General features: G+C 41.4%; 1 protein-coding gene across 2 annotated transcripts; it reads right to left on the bottom strand.

The window, feature by feature from the left end:
- Positions 1–635: 635 nt before the first annotated feature.
- On the bottom strand, positions 636–15,730 carry HSF2 (heat shock transcription factor 2). Of its 2 annotated transcripts, XM_027751763.2 has the most exons (14): positions 15,513–15,730; positions 11,926–12,034; positions 11,592–11,719; positions 10,055–10,179; positions 8,207–8,282; positions 7,593–7,654; positions 7,392–7,476; positions 6,394–6,563; positions 4,987–5,099; positions 4,821–4,896; positions 4,147–4,252; positions 2,576–2,635; positions 1,941–2,025; positions 636–1,569 (listed from the first exon to the last, which is right to left on the bottom strand). In XM_027751763.2, the coding sequence occupies exons 1-14, from the start codon at positions 15,690–15,692 to the stop codon at positions 1,280–1,282; spliced, it is 1,665 nt and encodes a 554-aa protein (XP_027607564.1). In that variant the 5' UTR covers positions 15,693–15,730; the 3' UTR covers positions 636–1,279. The 2 variants fall into 2 exon arrangements, with proteins under 2 accessions (XP_027607564.1, XP_027607562.1); XM_027751761.2 differs by having other exon boundaries at positions 4,821–5,099.
- Positions 15,731–20,507: the final 4,777 nt, after the last annotated feature.

Raw genomic sequence — 20,507 nt, 5'->3', positions numbered from 1 at the left:
GTGCAACCCCCTGGGTGAAGTTCTCTGACAGCTGTTTGTGCCCTTTGCAGCTGTGTCTCTGCAAACACAGCCATGCCTTGCACCTCTGACTGCATTCCTGCTTCATCAGCTGCTGCTGCTGCTGCATTGGATTGCACCTGCTCAAATTTGGTATAACACCTGAACACTCATTCTACTACAGCAGTTCTTCACTTTATTTTGACTTACTGTTTATATGAGATCAGGAGCTCAGGGTGACATGAGTGTGTCAGCTGCCCCTTCAGACCCCTCTGGCTCTGTAACACAACTACAGAAATTCACTTCAGCAGCTGTGACAGGCTTCAGTGAATGCAGCAATGGACACACCTTTGAGAGGTGTAGCGCTCCTCCACTGGAAGGAAAGCCACGGGGCTCTGCTGCAGTTCTCAGTAAGAAATCAAGACGAAAAACACCCTGTTGTGTACTATTACTGGAAAACAGTTTGCTGCCTTAAGCACTTATTTTGGACACTTTATTATAAACTGTAAAGTTTGGATATAAAGTGTTTTCCAAAAATTGTGCACAGAAGCAGACCTCCTTGCACAGCTACATACGAAAATATGAGGCTGTCAAATCCACACCCATCTGGCACACGGAATAAGAGACAAACTCTTAACTAGTATCACACTTAAGTAACATTTATTTTATCAGCATAAATGGTCCAAGTTAAAAGTACTCATGCAGTCATGGGGCCTGGCGGCTGTCAAGAACTTTTCCCCAGGTTGTGCTATCTGTGAGCACTTCCACTGAAGTGAAAGTAAGGCAGAACCAAGATTTAGCAAGGTACAGGCACTTTGTTCCCAGTTCAAGCAGGGAAAAAAAAAGCCTACATCAGGTCCTGGTCCCCCCACCCCAAAAAAGCCTCATGTGTTAGACAAAATGCTGTAAAAAATAAAAAACCCAAAATACAGAAAGTAGGTGTTCCCTAACCATACACTACTAGTTTATGTCATCATATATAAGACCAGAAGTATAAGAAACCATAAATGAAAGCTTACTACTTACCAGTGTTGGGTACTTAGCAATGTGTGCAACACAAGTGTTCACAGCAGTGCAGCAGCACTCTGACTAGTACTGCCAGCCGTGCCTGGTGGCTTGTCTAACAGTGTAACTGAACAATTGCTTGTAGGAAGATAGGAAAGGTACTTTAGATTCCACATACCTGGTTACATAAAACAGTGATTTACAAAAAACTCTCATACCAAACAATATTCTAAATAAATAGTTCATCTTCATGACTATATACAGAGTCCCCCTCGCATCAGTTATCCAAAAATGACATATCTGTGTCCATGGGCACTGGAGCAAGTTCGCATAGGTAGAACAGCGTGGCTTCACTTGCCTCTGCCTCTGTCAGTGGCTCCAGACGCACCAGTTTGCTCTGGGTGGGCTCAGGATCCAGGCTGCTCTCCAGGAGCTCATCGCCTTCCAGGGACTTGTCAACAGTGGAAGGAGTTTCAGCTGCAAAGCTCCCACTCTCAACAGTGGAGCCTGGGTTCCCATCGAGGAATGCAAGGAGTGGAAATGCAGTGTAATGTATCAGCTGCTTATCTAAGGGGGAAAAAATGCCCAGAACATCAGTCCACACACCTTTCTACATGCAGAACGAAAAAACAATATCCAACCCACAGCACTTATTTAGAGAATAATTAATAAAAAACCATTATAGGTGTTTGGTTTAAATGTGTTTTTATAGAATTGTTACATGCATATATAACGTTGTGCAGATTCTCCTGCAAAACATCAATTTCTCTACATCTGGTGCAGTGCCAAAAACCTAAGTCAAATATACCAAGTATTTTGTTTTGGTTATTTGTTCATCAGCATAACATAAAACCAGAAAAAGAGCAAATAACCAAGATGGCTTTTAGAACAATGCATGTTCAACTGTTTAAGTATTTCAACAAATCACCACAACTAACCTGATCTGGGCTTAGTAGCTTGTGTTTCCTGTGAAGCTGCTGGACCAGCATTATTCTTGTTAGTTTCTTTTCCCTTTGTCTCTGTCTGGGAACAAAAGCAAACTCTTTAACACATGCTTAAAGCCTGTACCAATGCCACTGGAACACAGCTGAGCAACTATTAAAAAAACCCTACAATTTTTATTTGTGAAGGTTTGCAGTGGCATTATCAGTATTATCCCTGCTAACAGACCTTGGCTGAGAAAATGTGAAATGGAAACATAGCCTAGAAAGCAAGAACCAAAACCAATGCTTGTAAATGAACAAGACAAATTCAAAGAGCTACATCTGCTTATTCTTGTGTTTCTTTTCCCACCAGACAATACAGATGAAACAAAGTCAAGAGACTGGTACAATGTAGAGATATTGGCCTCAAGATAATACAAGTTTTAAAGGACATTATTAATTACTGTCCTTTTCCCCTTTGCTGTTTAAAGCCTAACAGGATGAAATCAGCTGATGTGTTCTTATTCTCATGGAAGTCTTAAAAGTCAGAGCATGAAGTCCCATGATACCAGTAAAGAAAACAGCAAAAGGTGAGCAAAAGTTTGCATCTGTCACTACTGTGTACATCGAGCAATAGATTTAAGACTTACTTTGGTATTAGCGATATGATCATGATCTGTGGGATTCATCTGCACGGAGCTTGTAAAAAGCTGAATGAGACAAAACACATCAAGTTTTAGGTATCTTGATGCTGCTATTAAGAATACAAAACCATTGCATCTGCATGTGTGAAAATAACCCCTGTATTTATTCCACGCTCTATGAGGACTGGAGTTTATTTACAGGTAGTTACAACTTTTGCAAAGAAAAACTAGCTTTGGCACACAATGGTTTGCAATTCCATGAAGCTCAGTCACAAAGGAAACAACTATATTGCATCTAACTAACACAGTTTGCTGCAGTTTTAAAACACCAATTTCTTCTTACTTTGCTGTATGGATAATTCTGTCTACAATATGGACAAACACACCCTGCCCAAGGTTCCAAGTGACACCAAACCAGAAGGAGTCATCAGTATGTGGGAGAGCAGAGCTGCCATTAAGAGGTACCTCAACCAAGTGGGAGAGGGGCCAACAGGAACTCCACCAGGTTCAACAGCCACGCGTCTTCAGGACCCAGTAACCTCATGCACTGGCCCAGGTTAGGGTTAAGGAACAAATGGACAGGGAGTAGCTCCTCAGAGAGGGAACAGGGGAGTTGTGGTAGACAACACTGCCACCAGCCAGCAGCATGGCCTTGCTACAGGGAGAGAAGCTCTGCTATGGGCAGCACAGCCAGGATGTCGCTGGAAGCAATTATTTCTCTCTGCACAGCACCTGAGGCCACTTGAGGAAGAGTGTCCAGTTTTAGGCCTCCCAGTCTGAGTTTTTAAATTAGAGGGTGTCCAGAGGGCCACAGATGTCTGGAGGATTAAGGCATGCAAGAGGCTCAGGAAGCCTGGCTAATCTTGTCTGAAGAGGGCCAATGAGGGAGGATAATTGCCCTCTTCCACTGCTCTGTTACCGAGAAGGCAAACTCCACATGGACAAAGGACAAGAGGCAAGAGTGATGAAGTGCAGCAGGGCAAACTGTGATTGACATAAGGAAATGTTTCACTAAGAAGAGTCAAGAGCCTGTCTTTGGAGATTTTGAAATTTGAGTAAACAAGGTCCAGAGCAATAAGATTCAACTTTCAAGCTGACCCTGCTTTGAGAAAGGGGACTGGACTAGATGACGTGCACAGGTCCCCTCCAACCCAGACCATTCTACTCAACATAAACCTGAAGAAACCTGAAATTGCAGGGAAACTTGTAAAATAAATGCCAAGAGCCTTTTTAACCCCAGTTCATTGAGAAGACCACAGATGATGTGCTGGGTTATTTCAAAGCAAGAGTATTAGACATCAAGTTCATGTCACAACAAATATAAGCATGATTTCGTTCATTAATAAAGCCATTTTTCAATAAAAAACTTATGCATTCATTTGAGCAGTGGTGTAGCGCTAAGAATTATACCAGTGCTCAAGAAACATACATCAGTAAATATTTGTAGCTCAGCTTTGTAAAGGGAAGAGAGGAAAAAATATCAGTTGTGTTTTAAATCCATTCTTCACAGTAACAATACACACAAATCTTTTCTAATGCCTATTGCCCAAGTATTTAAAATAAACAGTCAAAATTACATCGACCAGGAGATCTGGATCTATGCTGAACTGTCGTCCCGATAACATAGCCTGGAAGTCCTCTAAACTGCAGTCGATACTGTCAAGATAATCCAGAAGTTCAACTCTAGAAGACAAACAGTATTTTACTGCTGTATCCCTTAACAAAGAAAGAGAAATCCTCGAGTAAGCTTTACACAGATGTATTACATGCATCTAAAAATCTTTACCAGAACTAGAATGAACTAAGTTTTTTCATCTGATATGACCTCTGGAAAAAAATGAAAACTTTTAGCCTCTAGAGGAGAACCCAAGTAAAGCAGAGGGGTGCTCTGAAACAGGTATTGCAGGTATTGTATCAACATAACACTATGACATGACATGACATTGGCCCCACATAGCCCTAATGAGTCCCATCCGCCTGCAGGAGTGACACAAATAAATCTTGACAGTTTAAATAATGATATACACAATATTACACTGCTGGATTACACATCCCAACTCACTCATGTGAGCTTCACAATGAGAATCAGAGGTCACATCTTAAAATACTTAAAATAGAAGTATCTTTAGAAACTGGCTAGAATAACAATGGGTTATTAATTTTAACGTTCTCCACAGAAACTACTGTTCAGTTCTTTTTACTTCAGTCACTGTTCTAATACTTGAAAAAAAACAAAAACCAGACTACTTACTTTCCAAGAAGATTTATATTCTGTGAAATTACTCCATTTTCACTGAGTATGGAATCCATCACTGAGACTGGATCTTCTGCAGTTAAAGTTGACTGGTTATTCAGCTGTACAGCACTTGACATGAGTGGGCTTGTGCTGTCACTGACAGGGCTGATTGGATCATTACCTGGGACAGCAACTGATTCGGTGCTTTTATCCCCTTGAATTACAGGGGCGTATTCATCTTCGTTATCATCTTCCACAATTACAATATCGGGAGAAGGATAGCTACAACTACAGCTGCAATACAAGATAAATTAATTAGAGCATTTCATACACTCTTTTAAATTGGTATTATTATACAGGTTTAGTTACTCCTCACTTTAGTCAAACCACTATAAGGAAATAAACTTTCCTACTGCTTTTTAGTACTAAACACGGAAAGATACTCTCAGTATCTATTTTCCATTGATACGGTTCTGTAATGCTCAATACAGTTAATGCAGCTCAGCTAGCACACACTGTTGTGCTAGACCACAGTAACCAACTACTAAAAAGCTATAGGATAGCTTTTTGCATTAGAATAACTGTAAGTTCACGTATAAAGTATGTACAAAGTGGACCAAAGCATACAAGGCTATCAAACTAGACAGACAACATATATTTTGCGTATTTCCTGTTGAACAGAATCAACTCTGGAGCATCCATAACATAAAGGATCTCAGTCAACAGGTTTGTTATTAACCTTGTTACGTATACCAGGAATGAAACCTGAAAACCAAGAGCGAGCCTCAACTAATTTGCTTTCATCCACATTCCAGTTCTTAACCCTTAAGTAGCTGTTAGTTACGCTGCCTCTCTATCACAGCTGTATCCTCATAAAGCTTTTCTATCAGAGAATACATTCCCAGACATCAGCTGAGCAAGAAGAATGGTACCAGTTCAAGTGTAAGCTAGAAATACCTAACTTTTATTTCTTAAGGCATAATACAGGCCCTATCAATCCAATGTAACTCAGGAAGAGAGTTGCTCCTCAGTCCCTGGACCAAGTTTCAACCTGCCCATAGATGCAAGATGAACTACTTCTACAGTACTAGAGTACAAACAAGAAGGAACACAGTCACAAAACACTTGGGACTGAAAAAAACCCCCTGAAATTAATTGGCTTAATGAAGTTTAAAGACCATACCAACACCTGACAAACAACACATGCAAATTATTCTCCACAAAAAACTGTAAAAATAAGGGAAGTTATTCCTGTCTGTATTCATAACCAGAAGTAAGAAAACACCACTTACTCTGTCTTTGGACAACTAGTATATTTAAAAAGAGTGCAATAATACAGATTGCTTTCACCAGTTTATATGTACCTGCCACATATTACAACTCCAACAGCCAATTAAGTAATTGGAATAAATCCAGAGGTCAATAAATCAAAAGCTAGTGTGAATTCACAGATGAAGCTTCTATATGTGCAGGAGTGCTGAGTAATTCTGACCACTTCATTAGAACAAATTACCTACGACATCTGAATTATTGCGTATGATACAACACTGAAAGCCATTATCTACGTACACTTCTACAGACTTCTTACTTGGAAGAATCTGAAGTGGTATCTTCATTTGTTTCTGGTGTAACAGGAAAATTTTCTTCATCACCCATGGGATTTTCTTCATCACCCACATCCTCAGTGACATCGTAAATAACAATGTCATCTGAAATCTGTTCTCTTTGTTTTAAGCCCTCATTTCTGTTGAGAGGTACCTGAGAATTATTTTTAAAGGAGTCAGGGGACAGAAGGATGATGAGCTTCAGCATTTTGACAGTTATCATTTTATCTTACAATGCTTCTAATCTACAAAAGTCTAAGAGCTTTCCTACACCTCTGAGATTACAAGCTGTTTGTATAGATCTATGTTTAATAAAAAAAGCCATACAAGTAAATGAACAAGATGGAGAATACCAGCTACAGGAAAGTCTGGCAAACACTACAGGCACAGAAATAAAAATATACTAGCACTGTCAGCAAATGCAACAGAAAAGCTGCAAAAATGGGACCATAAAATAAATAAAAATATTAAAACAGTGACTACTGTTTAAATAGTACTTTGTTTCAAAGCTACTAATTCTGATGCCATGCTATAGCACTCATTTTGATGATTTCCCCACCAATCTTTATTTGGACAGCAGAAAACAACTTTCAGTGGCATGACTCATTCAAATGGAAAAACATGACATGATTTTGCTGCATCGGATGCTGCCTTGCAGACCAACACACTGGACCCTTGTCTCTGTATGGGGCCAAGGGCGCCTCACTCCCAGAGATAACAATGCAACACGTATGTGCTATTTCTAACAGCACAATTATTAAATGCAAACTGCTTTCAGTAGGATCACGTCAAGCTGTATTTAATACTATGTTGTAAAGTGAATGGTGATTATCAACAGAATACGACATACCACTTCTACAAGTTGACAGCTCTCAGTACACAGCCATGTTTTATTTCCCATAAGACAATCTACTTGGTCCATCTGCCCCCCCTGCACTCCTTCCTTCATCATAACAGAGCGTATCCATAACAGAAAACTTACATGGTGGCTGCTGTCAGCTGGTTCTTTCACAATTTTCTGAAATACATTTGACTTTGTAGGTCCATTAGTGTTCAAAAGCAGAGGCCTACAACATCAGAAAGAGTAAAGGAAGAAAGCAACCTCAAAAGCAATTCTTTGGTTTTAGTCAACAAGGCATGTCAGTTTACTGACTGGACAGCAAGTTTTCAAGATCATATCTACCTCTTGCGTTTTAGGCTCACTAGTTGGTTATTCTGCACCAAGGTAACAATAAATTGTACAATCTGTAAGGGAAAGAACACTATTGTTAATCACTCTAACTTTGTAACTGTTTCTCTTGAGCATCAACCTATATTATAGCAGAAGACTTCAATAATAAAATCTATACATAAACAGCAAAACACTTATTTTGTGTAGTAACTTTTATATAGAGCTGTTCAGAAAAGTTAAAAATCATGGTAAAAACACTGCTGGTAATATCTCAACAAAATAGTTATTCAGTTGTCCAAGAAAGGCTTTACACATAGCAGGAGGTAAGAGTAAGCTTTTACACTATGTTTTACAGTACACAGAAAGACATCCAGCAACTCAAATGATTAGAAGAATTCTAATAAGCAATGACAGAAGGCGTACAGAGATGTGGATCATATATGCAACCTGTATCTGTAAATACTGGTTCTGGTGAAAGGCATTTTTGATAGATTCAGAAAAAATTACATGTACAATTAACATTACAAATACAAGGTCAGCAGGTCAGTCAAGTAGGACAGCAGTGAATTTCAAACACAGAACTGAGCACTCCCTCATGCAAGTACAACACTTGAATGAAGCCTTACCTTTCGAATAACTTGCTGTTGTTGTAAGTGTTTTGTTCTCAGTTCTGACACTTCCCTCCAAAGGGATTCATTCTCCCTGTTTAAAAATGATGATTTAAAAGTCAAAGTTATAAAATTTTGTTTTATAAAACAAAGTTATAAAAGTTCTAAAACTTTTATATTAATTTTTGTTTAAGATTAGTTGGCCTCATTAAAGCTCTTCAAAATATGTTTTTAGATTGGGGCGTGTCAGAGCTTGTCAGAGGTGGCAGTTTTCATGAAACACAGCCATTTTACAAACCTTAGCTGTTCCAGTACTCACAGGAGGCCAGTTACTGAGACAGTGTAAAAACTGCCTGTGCTATTGTAACCATGAGAAGTTTGTTTCCAACAGCATATTGCATATTAAAGCCCCAATGAATAAGGAAAGGCAACATACCACTCTCCTCTCTTTTGCAGTTTAATTTTCAACACAGAGAAACAAACCCCACTGGTGTTCAGTTTTTAGGAAACCTTAAGCTAAGTTTTCAGAAACAGCCGTTCACGTGCAGTGTGATGCAGGGTATTACTCCTCAAACTGCTTCTATGTCCAACATATGTCCAACATACAGTTTCAGAGTACAGTTCCATCAAAAATTTAACAACTGAAGTGAGGGATTCTGAACTTTCTCACTAGCTTTATTAACATGTTTTGTACGACTAGGTCTTCTGATTTAGCCCAGTTTCTACCTCAGTTATTTTAAACTGATGGGACAAAATCATGGATGTCAAAGACAACCATTTTAAGTTCTCATCTACAAACTGTCAGGTCATTTTCAACTGGATGTCATTTCAGTCAAAGTCAGCCCTGCTCTGGGCAGAGATTTGGACCTGATGGCCTTCTGAGGTTATTTCAACCCAAATTCGTCTAGGATTTGCAAAGGGCAAATATGAGCATTTTTACTCTAGACTGGCCAGATTCTAACAAAGACTCTTTCTAGGCCAAGTAAGTTTGCCTCTGAATGTTCTACCCCTCAAGTAACTAGAACTGAAGACTATAAATGACAAAATTTACTTCTTAAAACTTTAACTAATCAGTGATCTCTGTCACAGAGGATACACCATCACTTACTTTCTCAATGTAAGTTAAGGTGTCTTGAGACAGAGTTCCTATTCAGGTGATGTGACTTACAGTGCATGAGCTTATTGTCATGTATCTTGTTTGTATCTACATACTCTAAATGATTAAGTAATTTGTGACACACGTCTCTCTCGCTGTTGAAAATAAATCATAATTACTAACTAGGTAAAAATGCTCTAAAAATACTCTATTTACATTTGCATTTTAGATGCTGTTCCTTTGTAACTGATGCAACAAAGGAATTTCCAAACTAGATTTCTAAATACATTTTCCAAGGCACTAACTCTTCTGCAATTTTAAGCAGTGGGGGAACAAAAGACAACAATCAGAAAACAAAAATCAACGACCAAAGACATTAACTGTTATAAGAAAGTATTATATGCACTTTGCACAAACCAAACTCTGCCTCAAACTAAATACAGTAACTACTTCAAACTTGAAGACGTAAACCGGCATACTTTATGCCAAGAGCTGATTTGAATATTCAGCCTCAGCAGCATTATGGAACTAAAGGTATTATTTAATTGCCCACTACTAGACAGTTCTGGAAAACCAACATTGCCTATTACTTTTAACAATATCAGAATAGTTAATTTTTAATGCAATTTTTCTACTGAAATTTATGTTCCTAAAGCAATACTGAATTTAGGTAATCAGAAATCAAGAGACACCTAAAATTAGATCTTTGTCCAATATCTAGTATCAGAATTACTCAGCATTAGGGATCAGTTACTGATGCAGCAACTTACCTCTTCAAAAGAGACAACTGAGATTCAATAGTCGTTTGTTTAATTTCCACCTTTTGAGCACTACATATTATCTTGGAGAGATCTTCCTGACGTATCTTGTTTTCTTCAGGTCTCGAAGATGAAACCTTTAAAAGATCAGAATCCAGAAACACCACTTCCCTTTACTCACACTTAACTAATATTCTATTTGGGTGATCAAATATATTTTCTTACTAGTGTTGACAAACTATGCATTTAAGTTAATAATAAACCAAGCATCAAAAAAAACCCCAAACCAGAACCATAGCTGTCATCACATTAGCTTTTGCTGTTACAAACATTTGTGTACATTCAGATTCTTCAGGCACTCTCCCAAGTGCTCTACTTCATTATAACTGCTTCACAATAACCTGGTGTTAATAAGTACATCACTCTGTGCTGATTTTAGCTGGGGTAGTTAATTTTCTTTATAGTAGCTAATATGGGGCTGTGTTTTGGATTTGTGCTGTTATGTTGCAGCGCTGGCAATACAGAGTTGTTTTTGTTACTGCTGAGCAGTGCTTACACATGGAGTCAAGGCCTTTTCTGCTTCTCCCTCCACTGCACCAGCAAGTTGGCTGGGGCTGCACAAGAAACTGGGAGGGCACACACATGGCTGGGACAGTTTTCCCCAGCTGACCAAAGGGATACTCCATAGCACATAGTGTCATGCTGCGTATATAAAACTGGAGGATAAAGAAGGAAGGAGGGGTGTTTGAACTGACAGCATTTGTGAAGACAAATGTATCTGTTACGCGTGATGGAGCCCTGCTTTCCTGGGGATAGTTGAACACCTGCCCACCCATGGGAGGTGGTAAATGAATTCCTTATTTTGTTTTGCTTGCGTGTGTGGCTTTTGCTTTACTTACTGAACTGCCTTTATCTCAATCCAGGAGCCTTCTCACTTTTACTCTCCCGATTCACCCACATCCCGACATAGGGGGAGTAACCAAGCAGCTCTGTGGGGCCGAGTTGCTGACTGGGGTTAAACCACAACATCCACCCTTTCACCAGAGTTTAATTTGCCATATTTCCATTTGGTATCTATATTCACCTGACTCACATTAACAGCAGAGCACATTTCAGTCATATTTAGCAGCATAACAAACACGTTTATAGGTTTGCCCCTAGTTCTCTTTGGTGGAGAGTTTAATGCTTACAGTAGCTTCGTTCTGAAACAAGCTACATAAACAAGCAGTTTCTTCTATTACTGATTAGGTAAAGTCAAAGCATGCTCTGTACTTCTAATACTCTCTTGAAAATTGTCATATTTGCCTAACTCACTCATTTTTGCCACCTGTGAAACTTACTATAATGACAGCAAAGTAGGTTAAATAAAGAAGCCCAGTCAAATCCCCCAAAATATGTTTAAACAGGATCAAGATATAAATGAAAGCAGTGCAGTTTGCTTCCATAAACTCCAAACTACCTGCACTCATGACAGTTAAACTTGTCATGAACTTTGCTATTCATCGACACATAGTAGTACAGGTTTTCTACATACTGAGTTTTCACTAACCTTCCTTTTAATGTGTTCCAACAAGTCCTCTCGGCCCTGCCTAAAATATGCATGCCGAAATTCTACTGGGCCATCTCGCTCCAGTTTGACAATCCCAGAATCAACATGGACAACTTTCCGGAAGCCATCTATTAAAAAAAAAAAAAAAAAAAGAAAACTTCAAAATCCACATTAAGAGATTCAAAATATGCTGTCCCAACTATCCTATTAATAACTTTGAGGATAAGACAGTATCCTAGTTGCAGAGAACATAGGGCCACTGCTCAAAGGAAACTAAAACTAAATGTGTACAGGATCTAGAACTACGCTAGAATGCAAAAATCCAGGAACTTACACATGTTCAGCTGTCTGACAAAGCTTGCCATGTTGTTGTGCTTGAAGTACTTGGGAAGAATCTCTTTTGCGAATCTCTGCTCATCCAACACCAAGAAACTCTTGCCATTCTAAAATGAGAAACACATATTAAACTACTTAAAAACCATAGCAGAAAACACACTGGGCTTTTAGAATTAATCACCAGATAGGAATGTTTCTTTTGTGCATGCAGTACATTACTGATCTGCTTGCCTACAACTTCCCGAAACAAAAAGCAACTGACTACTATCAATTTACATCATTATCTGTATCTGAAGAGGAACATCTCCATTGTTACTTTTTGCTTCCTCAAGATATGAATTAATTGTTTCTCAACAATTATCACAGTTTCACTACAGGACAATACTATCAATTTTGTACATCCTTCTGAAGTCTTGGTAAGAAATCTAACAAAGAGCCTGAGGAAGGAAAAAACACAAACAACCAGCTGAAAGTCCCATCTGCTTTCCACTATAAAAGCATGATTAGTTTGATAGGACTTGTAGAGCAGATAGAGCTGTCAAAGGGCTGAGCATGTCCACTGGGTTTTGGAGTTACCAAAAAGGTAACCACCCAAGGCAACATACCCCTTCTGGAATGCCAGTTGTGAAGGACTGATCTTTTATTTAATCCACAGGCTTTGACTAAAACAGAAAGATCAGCTCTTTGTTCTTCAATGACCACCCCACCAACTACAGGGCAAATAACTGGCAAAATGCAAATTACCTACTTCTAAAAGCTTTAGGTGTCTATACAACCACAGTACTCTCACCCTGTATTTAATGAAAAGTTTATCATCTTTGACAAATGTCAACACTGTTACTCCATCTTCTTAGAAGCCTTTAGTTCAATAAGTCACATTTTTCTTATCCTCAAATGCCAGCTGTTCCATGATCATCACAAGAAGCTTAGAGAACCAACCATAAGACCATGTGAAGATTCTTATCCAAGGGCTTGTGTCCCCGTTTCAGCAGGGATAGAAATATTTTTTCTTAGTAGCTGGCACAGTGTTGAGTTTTGGATTCAGTAAGAAAATAACGTTGATGTCAATATTATTCTCTGATGTTTTAGTTGTAGCTGAGCAGTGCTTACCCTAAGTCAAGGACTTTTCAGCTTCCCGACCTCTGCCAGTGAGCAGGTGCACAAGAAGCTGGGAGGGAGCATAGCGGGGTGGATGTGTGCACCACCACACCAGGACAGCTGACACACACTGGGCAAAGCGATATTCTATACCACAGAACATCATCTCCAGTATATAAACCGGGGGAGTTACCCAGAAGGGGGGCCAACTGCTGTTCACAGATGAGCTGGGTATTGGCCCAGCAAGTAGTGAGCAATTGTACAGCACATCATTTGTTTTTCTTAGATTTTCTCTCTCTGTCCTTTTTATTACTACTATATATTAATAATATATTATTATATTATGTATATTATAAATTACTTTGTTTCAATTATTAAACAGTTACCCACAGGTTTTAATTCTTTTAACCAGGGTGCGAGAAAGTGAGCTAACGGCTGTGCTGTACTCAGTTGCCAGCTGGGGTTAAACCACAACAGCTTGTTCCTGACAAACCATGATCATCAGGAACAGGATTTTATAAATGGTCTCCACTGGATGTGTTTAACACTGAGAGGAAGATAGGAAGATGAAAACTTCCAGTAACGCCTGCCTGCCTACCTCCTGCTGAGAAACAACCAGTGGAAGGGAAAAGGGAAGCAAAAGAAATTGATTATTTCAGCCAATGCTGTGTGAAACTCACCAACTGGAGGTGCTCAAGTGACAACTTCCATGTGGTGCCTCACTTTGTCCCTTTGACATTGTCCAGGCTTAAGACAGGAAAATCTGGGTAACACATCTACTAGCTCTTGTTGCCCTGACAGTCATTTACAGCAAAGCTGTACAGACGCTAAGGCCTGTAAGCATCAGGAACAGCTCAACGTGGTTTTCAACACCTAGTGCCAATGACTGCAGCATACAGCAGTCTCCCAAGTGCTTCATTTGGTATTCCTGACCCGTATTTCCATGGACAACACGTACTGTGGCTTCACTGAGATATGTATGCAGGGAGACAAAATCTGGCTGTTTGGTTTCAGATGGTGTTTAGCCTTACACTGTAAGCATATAGATTGGTATAGGAGGAAGTGAAATATTATAGTAACTGTACTCTCCCCTGTTACATTTGGTACACTTTTTGTACCCTATAATATCGACACAGTGCATTTTTAAAAGATATCCCAAGCAACCTCAATACTTCACTCCCACAAGAACTGCTCGTTGCCAATAACATCAACTGTTATTAGTGGACCTTCCCCCTAGTAACAGCCTTGCAGAATTTCAAACAATTAGTCTTTACTGTTAATTAAGAAAATAAAACAAGGATACCTAATAATCTCGGTGTGTTTACTCAAGATAAACATGAGCAATGAATTTGGAATGTGTTCATTAAAAGCGTAAGGCAGCAAAAATAGCACATCTTACGGTAGATAACGTCAATCTTCATATAGTCCTTATTACCCCTCTTCCAAAAAAAAAAAAAAACAACAGAAGAAAGGAAAGCTGTCATAATCTATTGAGGCCTCCTGCTACCCCCTTTGAGAAGTTTTGGCTAAAGTTACTGGTAAATCATTATCAGTAAGATGTTTAAGATGTTTTATTGTTCCTTGAGCACTTAAAATAGCAGCTCTCGGTTGAGTTTATCTCAACACCATTTGAAGATGTTGACACAGTTTGAGAACAGGATTTTCTTGAAAAGAGGATGTAGAGAAAAATGAAATAGTTATTATTAGAATACGTGCTTAGCATTTAGCACAAGAACTAATGATGTTAACTGCAGCAACTCGCCAGCCCTTCGTTACACTGTAAGAAGGTGTAAGAAGATGGTGCCCAATTAGACTTTCCCCGTGGCCCATCCTCTTCCCGCCGCTCCAGCAGGTGGACACCGAGACCGGGAACCCCTCGCCCGCCCCCCACGTGGCCGCTCCCTGCCGCCCCCGCGGAGTCCAGCCCCTCTGGAGGCCGTCAGCGGCTCACGGGGAACAGCAAGAGGACGGCACACCCCGCTCTCCGAATCCTCCCCGGCTCACCAAGGGCGAGCCCCGCTACTGACGCACCCACCGCCTCGCAGTGGGAGATCCCCCGCAGCCCCGCGTTTCCCGCACTACGGCTCCATAAACACAGCGCACGATAGAATCCCGCCACGGCCGGGCCCCTGCCCTCCCCTCCGAGCCGCCCGCCGCCCGGGGAAGCCCCGGCCTGCTCAGTCGGGGCCGGCGAACGAGCGGCTCCCCCCCGGCAGCGGCTGGGGACGCGCCCCCGGGGCGGGCACCGGCGCTCCCGCTCCCCGTCTAAGACAAGGCCGACCAGCAGCCCGGCCCGGCCCGAGAGGGACCTGACCAGGCCATGCGGCCGTACCCTGGCTTTCCTCCCTCCCCCCGCGCACGCCGAGGCCCGCGGCACCCAGCAGGGCCCGGTGCCCGCCGGGCACCGCCGGAGTAAAGCGGAGGGTGAGGGGGGGGGCTCCCGCCACACGCCGGCGGGAAGGAGGGGGGGGATGGGCGTTGGCCGACCTGGCTCCAGGTGATGAGCCGGTTGCTGGGGGTCTCGCCCAGCAGAGCCCACAGCTTGCTGAGGAAGGCTGGGACCCCCGAGCCGGCGAAGGGCGGTGGCTGCTGTGGGGGCTGCGGGGCCGGAGCCGGGGCCGGGGCCTGGGCCTGGGGCTGCGGCGGTTGCTGCTGCTGCTGCTTCATTGTCGCTCTGGCGGCGGCGGGGCCTCTGCCCGGGGGGTGCGCACAGCGCGCCCGACCCCGCCCCTCGCGCGGACCCCGCGTGCGCGCCGGCCCCGCTGCACGCGCGCGTGCGCGCCGGCCCCGCCCCTTCCCCTGCTCTTTACATAACGTCCCCACGTGCGCCGCCCTCACGTGTCACAACAGCGCCGGCACGGGTGGGACGGGGCCAATAGGGGCGCGCCTCGCCCCGGGGGGCGGGGCCACGTGGCGCGGCCGCACGTTCTCGCCGGGGCACTGCGCGCGTGGCGAGGGAGCGGCTGAGGGAGACGGGGCGGGTGACGGGAAGGTCTGCGGCTCTAGCCGCGGGGAACGGCTTGAGGGTGCCCTCAACGTGCCTTTCTTAGGGACTTACCCCGTCACGGGGCATCAGAAAGGCCCAGGAGAAAGGTGCAATTCAAGTAACGTTTCTATTAGCTTTTTTATTATCTTATGTGGTAATTGCTTGTCCATGTTCTCGTTTTACTATTTTACAAGCCAGCCATTGCAGAACTCAGCAGTTTTTAGCCAGAGGCTATTTGACTTCCCAGTATTTTCATGAGCAATGCTATCATGCTTTTCCACTCTGCAGTAAAATTTTCCTCCATTTAGCTTGCAGAAATCTGGTAATTATCAGTTCTGAGACAGGTCAAGCTATTTAAATCTTTCAGGATGCAGTTCTCACCCTCCCCTCACCAGAAAAACACAGCACTAAAACTTTTTGGGTATTGTGAAATGTTGGAACTCAGAAAAAACCAGGCGTCCTCTCCCTGGACTAACCCCTCGAACCCAGCAGATTCTGTTCTTCCCCAGCCCCGTTCCCCTTCCCTTGGGTCCACAGTTCCCCCACATGCAGAAGTTCCAACTAAGACCTAGTGCTTAGGGACTAAAAGAGCACTGCCAATGGGGAACATCTGATTTCCAGCGCTTTTTCTTACAGCTTACAGAGCCGCTATGCAGTTAGCAGTTACTTCAAATCTGGTAAGGAAACCAAGAGAAAAAGGTTTGACATCCCATATGCCTAGAATCACAGCCACCACTGGTCTCTTCCTCTCATGCTTGAGCAGCAGGCAGTCCCTACAGCAGTCCCATACTCTTATAGGAGCTTTGTCCACTGATAGTCCAGTTTTGATGTGGCTTAGGAAAAATAATTTGGGATGAGGGATGTTCCACAGCACATTTACAAATAGAGGTCACAAAACAGCCCTCATGGAACAATACTTCTCTTGTATGAACTTCACCTATCTTCTCTGACGTCTTATTTTCTTCCACCACAGTGGAATATACAGCAAGGGTCAACAGCTCCACTTTTCTTACAAGCCGTTGCTATGGCTCTGATAAGGCTGACGGGCAATGTGTGAACTCCAGTTGCAACAGACCCTGAGTAAAGCTTGGGTTAACTCCCCAAGAGATACCAGTCTGCAGATTTTCCTTAAGACAAACAGCATGATGCAAAAGAAGCAAATAAAAATGACAGGGGAGCCAAAGGTAGGGTGACAGATTTCAAGGCAATACTCTCTTCTTTTTGTGACTGCTGTTTGTCCTGACTGAAATGCTCGCATTTGAAGGTTATCTTTATTGATTTGTCTATACTGATCCCCATGAAAGTGTGTTGCCCCTGGAACAAGCACAGGCAGCCACAAGTAGACCATCCTGTAATGTCTGCAATATTAAACACTGTGCACAGTACTTCACAGCAAAATCTGATGCAAGCCTTCCACCTTTAAAAAAATGATCACATCATTTAAATAATTGAAAGTGTTCCTAGAAGTCCCAGCTCTGCATATACTAGAATCAAATTGAATCAAAAGCGGCCCCAAGAGGCCTGGTTTAAATCAGTCCTTGAACCAGGGATGGTCTGAGATGTCTGTGTTCATGATGAAACTGGCTAGAGTAGGCAAGATAGATGACATTTCAGAGAGCTTCTATAAAGATTACAAAGCTAATATCCTTTCAGTTAGTTTTATGCCATTCTTGTGCATCTGATTCAAGTACTATTCAGTGTTTTGGATAGTTAAGTTATTAATTTTCCTTCTCCCCATGCCCTGCAGGGAAAACAGATGGCACAGTCAGCACACTGGCTATCTAACAGACAATGATACAATAAAGGCTGACAGCAAGTTCTAAAATTAAGTTATGATAACTGTTCCCTGCAGTATATTTAAAATTAAGCTATATTAACTGAAACTGACTTCCATTCATGATCAACAGTTTTTCTGTCTTGAAAGGAAGACCTACATTCATATTTACTACTCTCCCTTCAAGATATGGAAACGGCACGGAAGTGGTATCCATATCGTATTTGCTTATGTATGAGGAATACTTAATTTAGGCTTTTCCCAATTAGGCAAGGTCTTCTATACTCCATGAAAACATTCTGTGTCTCTTAAAATACTGTTTTCTCATACTATGAGGAAAATTTTCTCACACTAAGAGGAAAAGAGTTACAAACTTGAAAAAGATATATTTAAACAAGACATTGTTTAACTAAGATAGTATTTAATTAATCACAGTAAGTGTCTTAAAAAAATTCCAGATTTGAAGCCATAACCCCCCCGACCTTTAAAAAGGAGACAAAAAATAATATCTGAGTTTAAACACATTTCTTAAGGTGTTAACAATGAGTTCAGGCCAGGTTATTTAATTTTGAGGGCTTCCTGCAAAGTTGAACTTTTTATTCAAGCTTCTGAAAGGATAGTAGATTTGGGATAGAAGGGAAGGACGTTTCATGGGCATACTGCCTGACAGTAGTTTGCTATGAACAGTTTGCTGTGGCCATGTGTTGATAATTACAGAAAAAAAGTTCTATGATAAGAAAAAAATCCCTAAGTATATGAGCTCATTTGTTCATCCAAACTTAACACTGCTTTCTTCCAAAATTAAAAGTGGACAAAAAAAACTATGCACAATTTTCTCAAGACTTTGTTGTATTGAAGTAGGATTTCATAACATAAATGTTGTGAACATTGTGGCAATAAAGGGCTCATAAATCAGAGTGAAGCATGAAAAGGAGCTTTTATCTCACCTGAAGCTAGTTTAACAACCACATACTACATACATGATTTAGTTACTCTAAGGCCTCCATTCCATGCTATTTTGCATTCCAATGAATAGGACTGCCATAAAATAACTGTTCTGCCAGCTCAATTCCAGAGGCTGGCAAAGTTTTTTTTCAAAAAACAAGACTCCTTACATTGGTTTACTCTTATCAAGAGCACAGTAAAAATTTTTGCAAAGTGCCAGTAGCAACTTTAACCATGTATTTGACATGTAAAAGTAACAATGTTCTTGTTAAGTTTTAAAATTAAGGCTATTTTGAAAGATAAATTATATTAGCTTAATCTGCTTCTCAGGGTCATCCAGAGATATGATTTGAATGGACAAAAAACACTTGCTCCATGGTTGTGGAGTCTGTCATGTCAAATCTCTCCCCATGCTAATGGCCATTTAACAAGTCTCTTCAGCCTGTTTAACCAGAAGACCTCCAGATTGAAAACAAAATAAATAAATCTGGTTAATCTCAGTCTAATTTATCTGAATCTGAACAGGTGGAACTGTAATATTGCATGTCTGTGTCTAATGCACTGTTGTTCATTGTTTGTTCAGACTCCTATGAACTTTTATAGAGGGAAAAAAGAAATGACTTGATTTCCAGATACATGGCCCAAATTACTAGTTTCCCTGTATTGTAAGAGATACTAGAAAAAGCAATGATTTGCGATAGTTTCCACAGGATTCTGCTATTTCATTCCCAGTTTGGTTAAAGCTACTGCTGTAGCAGCGACACACCACAGTTGAGTGGACAGCTGGTGACTGAAATGCTATCTATGCTGAAACTGCAATCACAGCTGTCATCACCTTTGTGAAGTCAGTAAAATGTAATCAAGCCATTATTGAATTTACATCAGTGTTTTCTTCCTTGCTAGGCTGCTTATTCTTTCCCACACAAATTGACCATTAAGTTGAGAGCATATGTTAAAAAAAAAGCTGCAAATGGTAGTCTTCTGTATTATGCAGATGTAAGAACTCAAGACAGAAAGAGCACCTGGACTTCTTCACAGTTCTGGCAGATTCTCTCTGTGGTTTGCACATATTTGGTGCCTTATCCCGAAACTTTAATGTAGTCTCAGCGCTGTGTCACTTCTTCCTCTCCCCTACTCTAGATAAGAGCTACAATCATAGCCCAATAATACCTCCTTTAGGAACACTATAAATAAATATTTATTTAATTTCCATACTCTTCATTAAGGTGCATCATTCAGTGCTGGGGTACGAGTTTCAGGGCATGGTGCTCTGTATTAGAAAATCACAGAATCATTGAGGTTGGAAAAGACCTTTAAGAGCATCAAGTCCTGCCATCAGCCTACCACTGCCAAGTGTACCATTAAACCATGCCCCTAAGCACCACATCTACATATCTTTTAAATACCTCCAGGGAGGTGACTCCACCACTTTCCTGGGCAGCCTGTTCCAATGCTTGACCATTCTTTCAGCCAAGACATTTTTCCTAATATCCAATCTAAATCTCCCCTCATGCAACTTGAGGCTGTTTCCTCTTGCCACATTGCTTGTTACTTGGGAGAAGAGACTGACACTCACTACAACCTTCTTTCAGGTAGTTGTATAGAATGATAAGGTCTCCTCTGAGCCTCCTTTTCTCCAGGCTAAACAACTCCAGCTCCCTCAGCTGCTCCTCATAACACTCGTGCTTCAGACCCTTCACCAGTTTTGTTGCCCTTCTCTGGACACACTCCAGCACCTCAATGTCTTTCTTGTAGTGAGGGGCCCAAAACTAGACAC

The sequence above is a fragment of the Pipra filicauda genome, unplaced genomic scaffold (assembly GCF_003945595.2).
Source record: "Pipra filicauda isolate LSUMZ 115617 unplaced genomic scaffold, ASM394559v2 scaffold354_size748207_pilon, whole genome shotgun sequence".
Lineage (NCBI taxonomy): Eukaryota > Metazoa > Chordata > Aves > Passeriformes > Pipridae > Pipra > Pipra filicauda.
The sequence above is the reverse complement of the archived record's forward strand: the minus strand, read 5'-3'. Positions and strand labels throughout refer to the sequence as shown.